Below are 13720 nucleotides of genomic sequence, written 5' to 3'. Positions count from 1 at the left end.
GGATTGCCTAACTGTGTACAAGGGTTTGTATTTTCCTGGTCACTCAATATTTGTCCGAATACTGGGAATCAGTTTGTTGTTTTTGGGTTACGTAAGATAGAAACATGAAATAGCATTGCTGTCCCTCTCCATTTACTCTCCGCATGGTTTGCCAGATTTCCACCCTTAATAAACACATAAGCAAACAAACCAATCAGAAGCACCAAACAAATCGGACTCTGCAAATATATAGAAAATAGAAATCAACATGCTGTTTTCTTCTCCTCGTCTACATCTGTCATACTGGCCCACACATAAAAAGATCTTAACAGATGTTGAAAATGTGGGAGACTCCACACGAAACAAGATGTAATAATAAATTTAAAAGTTTTCTTCTAATAGATTCTTTCATTGTTATTCTGTTGCTTTGGCAACAGCTTTTGTCCCTGTTCACTTCCTGTCGGCATCTGCATTAACAAACATCCCAAAATGAAATACAAAGGGGGCCATTTAGAAAATTTATGTGGTCAAGTTTTAGAATGTCTATCGTGTGTGGAGAGCAACAATTTGGACAAAACAGCACCCCACACACTGAACGATAAACTAAACAGAAACAAACAGTCCCAACTCACAAAACTGGAAATCTTGCAAATCGCTCATGATCAAATGTGACTTTAAAGTAAACAAATGTGGTGGATGGCAGGCAGGAAAAACTAGCTGTTGCTTTTTCACTACTTTTTACAAAAAATTCACAAAGAACTAGAAAAACCACCTCACAAACCTGTCAAGTTGCAGTTACAGTTTACGTCTCTGTCAGTGAAAACATGGATGCTTCACACACATCTTCCCCCCAGCAGCACAGAAGATCTATACGATCAGCGCAGTTTCAAGATGAACACCCAGGATTAGTGTCACCAATTCAATGTCTGCCATACTGTTACTTATATGACATTGAGTAATGGCCAGAATAGTGTTTCTGCAGAGCATTACATCACAGTGAAGTTAACCTTTGACATTTTGTATATAAAATGTCATCACTTCATCATTTTTATCTTATTAGACATTTGTGTGAAATCTGTCATAATTAGTGTATACATTCTTGAGTTATGGCCAAAAACATATTTTGTGAAGTCACAGTGACTTTGACCTTTAATCTACTATCAAATTTTAAATAGTTGAGTTGAGTCCAAGTAGACATTTGTGCCAAATTTGAGGAAATTCCCTCAAGGCTTTCCTGATATATCGCATTCTTGAGAATGAAATGGATGCAAGGTTGACCACCAAAATCTAATCAGTTCATTGTTGAGTCCAAGTAAATGTTTGTGCCAAATTTGGAGGGAAAAAAAATCCCTCAAGGTGTTCTTGAGATATGGCGTTCATGAGAATGAAATGGATGCAAGGCTGACCACCAAAATCTAATCAGTTCATTGTTGAGTCCAAGTGGACGTTTGTGCCAAATTTGGAGAAAAAAAAAAACAGTCCCTCAAGGTGTTCTTGAGATATCCAATTCACAAGAATGGGACGGACGGACACACATGATGCCTCTGGCCAAGGCTATCGCTGGCACGGAGACATAAAATGAACATGGATTGTATACGTTACAGCATGAGCTGGAGGCTAGAAAGTTTTGAGTTGAATCCCATTTGATATTACATCAAAACCCTCCAAGATCTGCTGGACCTCCGGCAGTTCTCAGGGTTCCCCCCTCACAACAGGATATCGGATCGTAAATATTGAACATGTTGAAAATTTGCCATTTGAAATCGGTGTGGCCAGGATGGCCTTCCCCTGATCTGCACATACTTCACACCACAGGAAACCAGCATTAGTTTATATTGGCAGTATATGCACTGATTGTAAAACTACATATGTGTTTTTAAGACTTTATTTCATGTAGTGAGAGGGACAAGAGAAAGACTGAAACACAATTCTCTCTTTTTAAGGCCGGTACTAGAGCAAGACATTGATAACATTATAGCGTGTGTGTGTGTGTGTTTGGAGACTCACGTGACACAGTCTGCTGCACCGAGTTTGAGCGTCCTACGCTTGAAGGCGTTTTCCTAAAGACTCTTGTCAGCAGATGGGCCCGTTCGTTTAGACTGCGGAGAAAAGAAAAAGGGATCAGTTACTCCACAGCGACGGCAGATAACCACTTAATAATTGGTAATTAAAGAGAGGCTCTCCACTATTCACAAAACTCCACAACACCGATACTAGCTACTGGGAAACTGGGCTTATTCACTTTTTGCTTTCAGTTATGAGCAGTGGCAGGTTTAGCCTTTTTTTTTTGAGACAAAATATAACGGCTTAACTACCTACAGATTTAAGGCAGCAGGATGATTAAAGACAGTTGTTCAACCTTCAAATGCCCTTGAGCAAAACACTAAAGAATAAAAGCCAAAAGTGTATTTCTCCTTTAAGGATCAACGTGGAAACACTCAGATCAACGAGCAAACAAAGTATAAGTGGATTTAAAACCAGGACGTTGGTATGAGGACGCCCGGATACTGACTGCTCCTGACGTGCAATTTAACCTAACAGAAAGTCATAAACTGGCTGCAGGGTAACAGGACATTCACAGTAAACTATTCCTCAGCCCCCCCAACTCCTCTCTTCTCTCCTCTCCCCTACTTCTCCCCCTTTCCAAGAAGAAGACTGGATCCTCTGTTCGGAGACCACACGCCGTCACGGCTCCTCTCCTCCTGTGACCAAAAATAACTAAGCCCTTTCCAGATATTGCACACAAATGCAAGCATGCACACAAATGCATGCACACACACTTATTTAGTCCGATACCTCTCTGCACTCTTATGACCATCATTACAGCCATTAAAGTAATTAGGCGGAGGCGCTGGATGTAAATGTAAGAACACCAGCATCAGTAACCGCCACATCAGACAGTTTCCAGTTTAATTTGAATAAATGCGTCTTCTGCATTTATCTGCCAATGGAGCGTTGAAGAGGGGTTTCCCTGGCACTTGTGATGATCAACGGAGTACATATGGACCAGAGCCAGCCTACCCAAGGTTAACATTTGGATCAGGCAGTTAGGAAATTCTTAATACTGTATGTGACTGTTGGGAACCTTCACTAGAGTGTTTGTCAAAAAAAAGAAAAAAAAAAGAGAGGCTCTGAAGTTTGCTCAAGAAATCTTTGGCCAAAAAAAATGATGTCTGTTAGAAAGATGACAGTGCTGAGTGAATGATAAAAGACTAAATGGTGTCTGGATAAATAAATGAAAGGCTCATGCATCAGTGCGACTCAAGTTGTCCTTCTGTAATGTTTCTTTCTGGCTAACCTCCGATTCAAAAAGGCCCAAGGATGTGCTCCGTTTGAACTCTTCCCTCGAGACGCTCCTGTACTCTACCTTTCCTCCCCTCTCCCATGCCCACCCCAGGACCTCCCCAGGAACTACAAACACAGATGTGCTCTTTTCCATTTTGCTCCATTGCCTCTCTGCACACTGCTACTTTACTTCTCTTATTCTAAACTGAGAGGTCCCGAGGACCCAGTCCTGGTTTCCTGGGTTTAAAGCAGGGTCAGTCCAGGACGGGGCCCTGCGTAGGGGTCAGCAGCAAGCGTGGTTACCCACCCTTATAAGCATACCTCAGACTTCTTCAGCTCTTTTCAACGACCAAACTGCTCTGAGAAAGTAGCTGAGCTTAGTGACTCACTCACATCTGAGTCTTTAATACAGTGAGTCATTATTAAGAAAGTCTTAGCAATCCTTATGGGCAAACAGTGATGAAAGAAGGACTCAGATCCACTGTGCAAAAGTAAGTCCTGCATTAAATAGTGTATTTAATTAAAAGTACAAAATGTATTGGCATCAAAATATATTTAAAGTATCAAAAGTAAAAAGGTGTGTTACGCAAGATGGACCCTTTTGGAATTTAAAATTCTGTTGTATTAGTGGATTGTTATTTCTGATGTATTTACATATATGCTGCATTTCAATGTTATATCTGGTTAAGGTTGGGCTAATTTTATGTAAATTATATGCTGTTGGGGCTTTTTAATCTATAAAAACATCACATTTTACTTGTGGATCATTTTTAGTATCTGAAATCTGAGCCTGCAAATTAACTTGTGACTAGGAATGTCCCAATCCGACCTCAAAGATCGGTAACAGGGTCAATCAAGACATTTTTGATTGATCAGGATAGGCAATATCGAGCTGTATACAGCCCGATTAAATCCTTTGTTTTACGTCAGCCATCACACAGATAATTTTTCTTGCGAAGCTTTCATGCAGCCGTCATCAAGTCTGCAACTCTCCACTATCTGTCTCTCCTCTACTCTGCTGTGTACGAGCGAGGGCTGAGCCCCGCCTGTGGTGAAACACCACACACATTAAGCGACAGCAAAATGCAGTGTAAGACTGTTTATTTGTGTAATTTTCCTAAGTTATGTGCACTCATTTCATTTCAGCTCAGTGTGAATGAGTATCTTGTGGTTTGTTTTTTTTGCCACAGGCTAATATGGTGCATGCTTCACCGCGGTGCAACAAAAGCTCAGTGGGCAAACGGACAAGGAGATTAATTAATTAATGTAATCCGTGCATCAACGTAGTGTACAGACCACGAAAATAAACACTTAACAGAACAGTTTAGTCAGATAACCCAGACAAGATGCTGCATCAAAGCAACAAATACTGGAGAATACGCTCTTAAAGGGACAGAGTAGGGATAGGGAGATTTGTTGTTTTATAGCCTGCTTTATATGTTTGTGAAAACATCAAGGAACAGCTTGGATGCAGGGAATTTTTTTTTCTTTATGCACTGTGGACCTAATTAAGTCTCAAGCATATCCACTGGATTGATTTTAATATCTTTAATATCATTAGAATACTTGAAATGTACACTGTACAGCTGTATTATCAGGGGAGAATATCCAATTGGGACATGGTATCCGCAGATACTTAATCTTAAATTACTTGGATTGGGATCGGGGCAAAAACAAACCTGATCAGGACATCCCTTCTCGTAACTAAAGCTGTTAAGTTAATGTACTGAAGTTGAAGTAAAAAGCAGCATAAAATGGAAATACTCAAGGAAAGTACAGGTACCTCAAATCTGTACTTCCAATTCTGCTAGCAAACGGTCAAACCTCTACAATCCTACAAAGTTCATGCCATATCTTAACTTAGAGAAATGTCCTAAAACACTACACAATGCAATCGATTCTAACACAGTAACACAGCTCTAGTGACACCACATGGCTAAATCACAGAGAGAGAGAACTATAGACAAATCCAGAAGACACACCAGGTCTGTACAGCAGTTCAAATTGATCCACCTATGACACACTCCACAGATGGACAAATGGAAAAAATGAACATAAGGAGAGAAATGAAATTAAAAAATGATAAAGAGGACAAGGGGGAACAAGTGATTGAAAGATAACCAGAGAGAGGTGTGAACTCAGTGAATGGAAAACAAGCGCAGGTCACTCCAAAGCGGCTTGCAGCTGGGCACACAGGTCGTTTGAGGTCACAGTTCACACAGTAGGACAGTGCAAACCCAGAAGCTACCTCTGTGAACATGTGACGGCTCTACGGGACCTCAGCCTTGGCTTCGGCCCTGTGGACAGTGCCACCGGGGAGTTAGAAATGTTATTAATTTTCACGCATACAGAAACATACACTGCCTGGTCACTTTATTAGGTACACCCATACAATCTAATGCAGACCAATACAACAGCTTCTTCCTATATGAAGCTTAGAATCACAAACACAAACCTTTTCGAGATGTGTTAATTCATTATTGAGGTGGTAGGTTGTGGTGTGTGTTTCTATAATAATTTCTTCCTCATTTTTGTAAATGGGGTTGGCAAAACATTAAAAACCCCTCTGAATAAAATACAGTCTTGTTCAACACCACAGTAAACTGTAGACTCAGTAACAAACAGCCAGCCTCAGGGTTCCTGCAGCTGCAGGCAAGTTAGATTTAAGACTTTTTAAAGTATTTTAATGCCACTTGGAATAGAATTTGAAACCAATTTTACAATAACCAAAATTGAAGGGAAAAAAATGAACCAATACCATTTACTTTAGATTTGGGAAAATTAAACATGACTTTTTTTGTCTCATGGTTTGGGCAAGGGTGGAACAGAACTGGGGAATTGCTGCCATTTGTTGGCAAGTTTTCTTGGTGGTTTTGTTTCTCACTCTGCATTTCAGCCACGCAACAAAATCTTGGTTAAACAGCCAATTTTTCGTAAAACTTGCACTTCCCCATATCGTCCAGGATACAGTGACAGCTAGCTAGCACACATTGGATCCTCTGTTCTGAGCATTCTGGCTGGAAACAATATATGAATGTCGAGTTTTCGCTATCCTGATCTCTACAACGTTAAAGCGAGAGTCATTCGGTAAATTATTATTTTTTAAAAATCTGTTACCTATTTGAGATTTTACAATGCAACGTCAGAAAAATTATTCAGAAAATTCTACTTCCCATGTCTTAGCATTTTTAAGATTTTTGAAAGATTTATAAAAAACATTTTAGTACCAGTTAAGGCCTTATTTTTTGATGAATTCAATGACTTTTAGGACTTTTTAAGGATCCACAGGAACCCTGTAAATGGATACCTCTCTGACAGTGTCAATGAACATTATCTTTGTAAAGGTAAAATGTGTGGATGTGCTGTTGTAATGAATTGCATTAAATTTTATGGGTGTACCCAACAAGGTGGCCTTGAAGTATGTTACAGTTGTAATTGTAATCTGTAAATATACATAGAGTGTTAATATGAATAATAATGGATTATTCTGAGATAAAACATTGATAAAAAAAATAATAAAAATGAATTAAATAAAAGTAAATAAATCAACAAAAACCATTAGAGTGAACTAACTGATGACACAAATAAAAGTGGGTATGAATGTAGGTGATGCTTGTTAGCATACTGTATATACCTGCGGCCACTGGCATCCCTAAGTACAGCTGCCCCTGGGTCCACGGCCCGAGCCTCCAACTCCTGCACCTCCTCTAGCAGAGACTTCCTCACAGTGCGACGTGTGCTGCAAAGCAGAAATAAGCTCATCAGACCCATGAAGGAAAGTCTGAGTGTTTTACTTTGCAGACACATGTGATTCATAATATAAAGTGTGCGTAAGTGTTGACATAGACTCAATATGGGTTATGTAAACGCCTCTGTAAAGTTAAATAGTCTCTGTATGGATTTCCCATGTATTTATATTAAATGTGTTCTACTTACGCGGTCCAAGCGAAGTCTTTGAGTAAACACGCAGTAGGCACCAGGACCAGGCCCAGCCAGAAGTGCCAGCACTGCATCACCTTGCCAGCCTGCAATGACAACACACAGGCTCCATTTATTTCGCTCGTATATTAATTCAAATTGAGTATTAAGTCATTTTTCTCTGCAGCGAGTGCAGAGAAACACGTGTGGAAAAGGCAAAGAGCAATGTGGGACAAAGCACATTGAATGCCATTCACATCAGAGGTGGCCAAACATATTTAACAGCTCTCTCACACCCAATATCTACACCACAAACTGGAGTTAACACAGTATTCCCAGCGCTGAAATACAATGCTTCCATGATGCTAAAAGGTAAAAATGCTAGTGACTAACCACAGATCCCCCCTACCTGTCTCTGCGGTCCAGCTGCAAACTGCCTCATCGACCTTTGACCCTCCTCCTGAGTCTGTCTCTTGAGATTAATCATGCATCTAACCGCTGTCTTGATTTGTCTGTCTGTCTGTCTCCATGCCTCCTACTCCTACACATCTCTTTCTCCTGTGGTCCCCCCCAATCTTAGTCTTTCACAACTCCCTTCCATTATTAGTGACTTTATCCTCTGTTGCTTGTCCTCGCCTGTTACTGCAAATCCCTCCATTTTCCCTTTATTACCCAATATCTCCCTTTAGTTATCTGCAAGAGCTCTGTGGTGTTTCACAAGTCTTTGTCTCTAGGCGTTAACGTTTAAGTCAACAGTCACAAACACTTTATGCGCCATAACGCCCTGAAATTCTACTTTATTGCCCATATCATGCGTTTCCTGTGTTTAGATCCAGAGATGTAGAGACAATTTGTTTCCCAGAGGGAGAGGAAACTGGAAAAATGAGTCGGACAACCATTAGGAAATATCCTCGGCAGCAGCTGGAATCACAACCAAGTCACAGACGATCCAATTGGACTCACACATATCTTTCTGTGCGCGACAAACACCTCCACACAGTTCGTTTTTACAGCACAACTGGACACACACTATATCACATGGTCTTTTTACACTCTGAGGATGGAGGAATGCTAAATGATTTTCTCTGCTTTGTTATATCCATAGAAACAGACTGTTGGTCTCCGTTGCTTTACAATCAACACAAATCACACATAGCTGGACACACATGGCGCATTAATTCTCACATGCACAAACGTACCCACACAGTTATTCTGAGCAGAAATACACAGCTCTTTTCCATCCCCTGTCCCCCGTGGACAGATGGAAATATAGATAGCAGGAGCAGGGGAAATAAGAGAGGTAATAGGGTAGTTAGGGGGGGACGATGGAGGGTTGGGGGCTGGTGGCTGAGTGTCTCTGACCATTCCTCAGTTAGACTGAGCAGCTGCAGAGATATTTGACCGCATTCCTGATTTCTGACACAAATTGAATTAATGGGCTGTGGGGAGTTTAGACGGCCCTATTGCCTTCCCCTCCCAAGACTCTTTACCCACTCAGTGGGGCACCTCACCTCACCCCCGCCTGATCCCTAAACTCTAAAAATGAGTCTCTCAATCAAGGGGTCCCCATGTCCACTCTCCTCACCCCCACTGGATCCTCATCACCAGCAGCAGCAGCAGCCCACCCTCTTGAGTCAACACCTTCACAGAGGGCAGTAAAAAACGGGGGGCTCGGGTGACACGCAGCAGGTGCAGGAAGCCTGGTGAGAGGGGCTGGCTAGGCATAAATCTCCCCTGGGGCTCCAGCAGTGCCGACGTGGAACACCCAAGAGGTGAGTCTTATAGGCGCCATGTATTGGCTACCAAGAACAAGGGAGGGACAGGTGATGGAAATTGCAGAAAAGAGATGTAGAGGGAGGGACTATTTTAACCCCATTCACCCCCTGTTAGTGAATTGAATGTTTACGGAGAGGAACTTGCCTGGCCCAGCATGTCAGGAGCGATGGGGATGGTGGGCCAGATGGCAGAGTAGACACCGAAGAAGACCATCCAGAGCGCCATGCTTCCCCACACCGCCAAATGGGAAAACTGAGACAAAAAGAAATCAAAAAATGAGCCAATGGGAGGGAGTGTAGGAGAGGATGGAGATTAAGAGATGGGGAAGAAAGACAGCATGAGGTCAAATAGTTTACATACAGCTCATCCGAATATACACAACCTTTCCCTTACTCGTTCCCATATCTTGGTCCTGTTCTCTGTGATCCGCTGAAAGGGGACACTGTGTGAATTCCAGTGGGACCCTGCTTCATTACTGCCAGGCTGTTGTGTGGACAGCTGAGCGGACAAAAGTGTCAGCGCCCTTCCGTACATCCTGCCAATCTCTCTCTCTCTCCAACAGCAGAAAGGAGCCAAAAGTCATGTCACCATCACGGCCCGAGCTACTGCTACATCCATCTCTGCTGACTACTGAACTTCCTTGTTTAAAACATCATTTTGTTAACTATTTATTTTAATTTTACTGAGGTAAAGTTTGTGTACAGCTGCTCAGGTTTTTCCTGTATACACTGCGGTCATCTGACATCTGGCATATATCTACTATCTGGTATATTTTGAGAGTAAACAGCAGCATTTTCAAACATGCCGACATTACTAGTGTGAGGCTGGTGTCAGCACTTTTAACCCACTCTGCCTGTTGCTGGTCTGGAACACATGACAGATAATTTCTAACTAGTTGCAAGAGCTAAAGTTGTGTGGTCCTGATTAGTGATATCACTGATAAAGCTGCCATTTCTCCATGGGATTCCATGCTTAAAAGGACAATTCACCCCTTAATCCAAAATACATATTTTGCCTCTTACTTGTAGTGCTATTAATCAGTCTAGATTGCTTTGGTGTGAGTTGCCAAGTGTTGGAGATATCAGCCGTTGAGATGTCTGCCTTCTCTCTAATATAATGGAACGAGATGGCATTTGGCTTGTGGTGGTCTCTTTCCAGAAATCCTGACCCAGTTACTCAAGATAATCCACAGACCTTGTTGTGAGCAGTTTCATGTAGGAACTATTTTCTGTCCACTGAACTACACCACGCAGAGGGAAGCATGCATCTAATCATGGCCGAGAGGCTCAAGCTCATAACAGTACAAGAAATTGACCTTAATGGCGTCCTCGGCTGAGCTGCAACTTTAGCTAGATCAGTGGTGCTAGGTGAGCTCGCAGTAGGTGTACGCTTCCCTTTTTTGGTGCTTTGAACACAACAGGCTGAGTGCCATCTACTTCCACTATATTCGAACAAAGGCAGACATCTCCACGGCCGATATCTCCAACAGTAGGCAACTCACACAAAAACAATCTAGATTGTTAAGTAGCACTACAGGTAAGAAGGGAAATTAGGACATGAGGGCAAGTGCTGCATAATCATTTTTTAAATAGTAGCTTCCTGCTGGTCATTTTCAGCTTAAAATTTCCTTTTACTGGCTAAATGTGGTTAGAGAGAGATCAGATTAATAACGTGTTTAGAGCTGGATGTTAACTTTAGTGAAATGTATTTGGGAAATGTGCCACCTGGACGATCAAAGCAGGACGGATATTTATTACAAATACTACTAGCAGGTTCTAAAAAGGCAATAACAAGAAAATGGTTGAATAAAGAGTCTCCAACAGCCTCTGGACAGAAATAGTTAAGGAAATTTATGTTATAGAACAACTGACTTTCCCTGAGACATGCCACTAAAAATGTGAACAATATTAGAAAAATGGAAACCTTATTTGACTTTGAAGTGATCTAATTTGTTTGGTGAATTTCATTTTGTCCTCCTTGGTGTTGGGACATGTAGGATGGATCGTGGCTCATGGATGACTGAAGATTTCTCCCTCCCTGAAGCAGGGTCAAAGTTGGGGATCATGAGGACCTTGAGAGACGATCATGACGATTATGGACATGGAAGATCTGTTGTCAGTGGCACTGCTGTATAGCCTTGCTTCTTCTTATTTTCCTATGATGTCCCTGCCTGTTGTTGGTTTTGTCTCTTATTGGTTTTTGTCTGCCTTTTTTATTTTTGTAAAAACTAATAAAAAATTAAGTTAAAAAAAAAGTAGCTTCCATTTTTTTTAATTAATAGTGGATCTGTCAATATTTAAGCTACTATGACATTGTGGTGTTCATATTCTTGATGCTTATAAGTGAGTAACCGGTCCAAAGAAAGTAGAGCTGGCAGTGTGCCCTGACATTTACATCAGTAGTCTCTATTTCAACTCCTGACAGTTGCCATACAGACGAGTGTAAAAATATATTTCTCATGACTTGAAAAGGACATTCTTTGAGAGGAATGAGGACATCTGGGCTCTAAGTTAACGGTTAAATTAAATCTGTTTCGCTCTTATGTTTCTGTATTTACTCTTCATCTAACAGATGTTTTCTTGTCTGTTTTTCTCCTTTGCTGAGCAGTAACAACCTCTATGCGATCCTTGCAAGTTCCATCTGTCAAGGCATATTCAACAGTAAATTTGACTGACTTAAATATTTAGGAAGTTATTAACGTTCTGACATTTTCAGAGCTTTTTTTTGAAAGTGGATAACTTTGAAATATTGAACAGGAGCAATGGAAAAAAATCGCCACCACAAATGAGCTGGCGGGTTGGTGTAAGCAACTGCTGTTTAAGAAACCCCAAACCTTCACCACAAGATCAAGGTGCACCACATCTTTTCCCATGTCTATCCTGAATATGAAGCATTTAGACTTCAGGTTATATGAAATCCTCACAGAGTGGGCCCCCTCCTCCTCTTTATTTATCAACGGCTGAGTAAAACACAGCACATGTGGTGTGGCGTAATAGAGTGTGTTAATGTTCTTACCCTGGTCCAAGCGGTGGTCTCCATTCCAGCTTTCAGACATACTGTAACTACCACATACTACACACACACACACACACACACACACACACACACACACACACACAGAGTAGAAGGAGGGCAAATAAAAAAACAGAGAAGCAGGATTAGTTTGCTGGCGACTGTGGAGATAATAAACATTAATAGTGAACTCAGCAATGTCTGTTAAAATACTCGGGACTCCCACAGCCCCCTGTAGACTACACACACACACAACACAACAAATAAACACCACTGACATTCACATGAGACTGTGGGGAGTAAAATGATAGCGAGAGTGTGAGATGGAGAGGTGAACAGAGAGAGGAGATGGATGACTGTGGAGGGGAGACAGACTGGCTAGACAAGTCGAGATTGACTTGAGACTTGAAACGGCTCTGAGGAAACAGCGCAGTGCTGGTGTGTACACAAATACTGTGCATATGCAAAAAAAAAGCACAAATCAGCAATGCTAATAGACACAAACAGAACATAAACAAAAAGAAAGTACAACTAAGATGCTTACTGTGTACACCATGTTTCCAACAAACAGGTAGTCATTTCCCTGACCGTCACTGAACGGAGAGTCTGTATGCAACACACACACACACACACACACACAGAGATGCCTCATGACAAAGTGTTACCAGCCATAATTATGAGAATGTAGATGAGTTACTCAGGCATGTCACTTACCATGCTCTAACATTTTGAGCGGAAACCAAAAGAGAATAATTGAATGAATCAGTGCATTGATACAGTGACCCCAAAACACCTGAAGTACAGAGAGAGACAGAAAGAGAGAGAAGGGGGAGAAAAGAGTGGGAAACAAGTCAGTGAAGACTAATGCCAAAGCACATATATTCCCCCGCACACATAAAAACATACAAAAACAGCAATTCCTCACAGTAACACACAACTTCCACTGTGTCCTTGCCATCAAAAGTGCCCTCCTGTACTGTACACTTGCACACATTAACACACACTCCCACACATACAGTAGGTTAGGTTGCTGGTGTACCCTCTAAAATGAAAGACTTCCTTATTCTGGCCCTATGAATCTCATTAGGGGTTGCCGTGGAAACGTCCCGGTCTCCCTGCCACTCTTGTTTACTCGCTGGCGTCCCAAACAAACAGCAGGCATCACTCGTCAATCCCACAGACAAGCCACAAGGAATGACAAGTCGAATGCAGAGTGTTTAGCTTTGACTGAAGACGCAGCACATGCGGACTGCAAATGTGTGTGTGTGTGTGTGTGTGTGTGTGTGTACCTTAGTGTTGAAGCCCTCGGCATTCTGGGTGATTCGGTAAAGCTGTGGGAAACGCAGCATGTTCTGCTGGCTGCATGGCCGGTCAAATATCCCCAGAGTGAACGGAGGCAGTGCAGTAAATATCTGCATCACACACAAGACACATATACAGCCATTAAAACACATGAGGACAGATCTGTGTGTATACATATAAACACACACTTCAACTAGTTGGACATTCAGTGTTCGTATCAGCAGCAGCATTAGGAGAAATTCCATAATGTGCCTGAAGGTATCTGCAGTCAGACCTAAGCACACACAGAGGTAAAAACCTCTCACACACATACAAACATTTCTGGCATTCAGAAAGAGCAGTGATAAGGAGACAACGTGAGAGTGATTGTGAGATAGGTTAAGAGTGAGAGACAGCACTTAACGTGAACTTAGTAAAACAAGGAGCCGGTGAGAGAGTGTAGAAATGG

The 13720-nt window shown here is 41.7% G+C and overlaps 1 protein-coding gene across 7 annotated transcripts in view; it reads right to left on the bottom strand.

Annotated features, from left to right (window-relative positions):
• The window catches only part of atp8a2 (ATPase phospholipid transporting 8A2), a 57719-nt gene that overhangs the window by 1394 nt on the left and 42605 nt on the right, over positions 1 to 13720 (bottom strand). For 6 of the 7 annotated variants that reach the window (XM_050056130.1, XM_050056132.1, XM_050056131.1 and 3 more), the window contains 8 exons: positions 13260 to 13382; positions 12685 to 12763; positions 12515 to 12576; positions 11974 to 12030; positions 9103 to 9210; positions 7201 to 7289; positions 6899 to 7003; positions 1987 to 2078 (listed from right to left, as the gene is read on the bottom strand). In XM_050056130.1, the coding sequence (XP_049912087.1) occupies positions 1987 to 2078; positions 6899 to 7003; positions 7201 to 7289; positions 9103 to 9210; positions 11974 to 12030; positions 12515 to 12576; positions 12685 to 12763; positions 13260 to 13382 (715 nt within the window). Of the gene's footprint in view, positions 1 to 1986; positions 2079 to 6898; positions 7004 to 7200; positions 7290 to 9102; positions 9211 to 9489; positions 11030 to 11973; positions 12031 to 12514; positions 12577 to 12684; positions 12764 to 13259; positions 13383 to 13720 lie in introns of those variants that run through there. The other variant, XM_050056136.1, reaches the window with a different exon arrangement.

This window comes from Epinephelus moara, chromosome 11 (assembly GCF_006386435.1).
Source record: "Epinephelus moara isolate mb chromosome 11, YSFRI_EMoa_1.0, whole genome shotgun sequence".
In the NCBI taxonomy this organism is placed as follows: Eukaryota; Metazoa; Chordata; class Actinopteri; order Perciformes; family Serranidae; genus Epinephelus; species Epinephelus moara.
The sequence above is the reverse complement of the archived record's forward strand: the minus strand, read 5'-3'. Positions and strand labels throughout refer to the sequence as shown.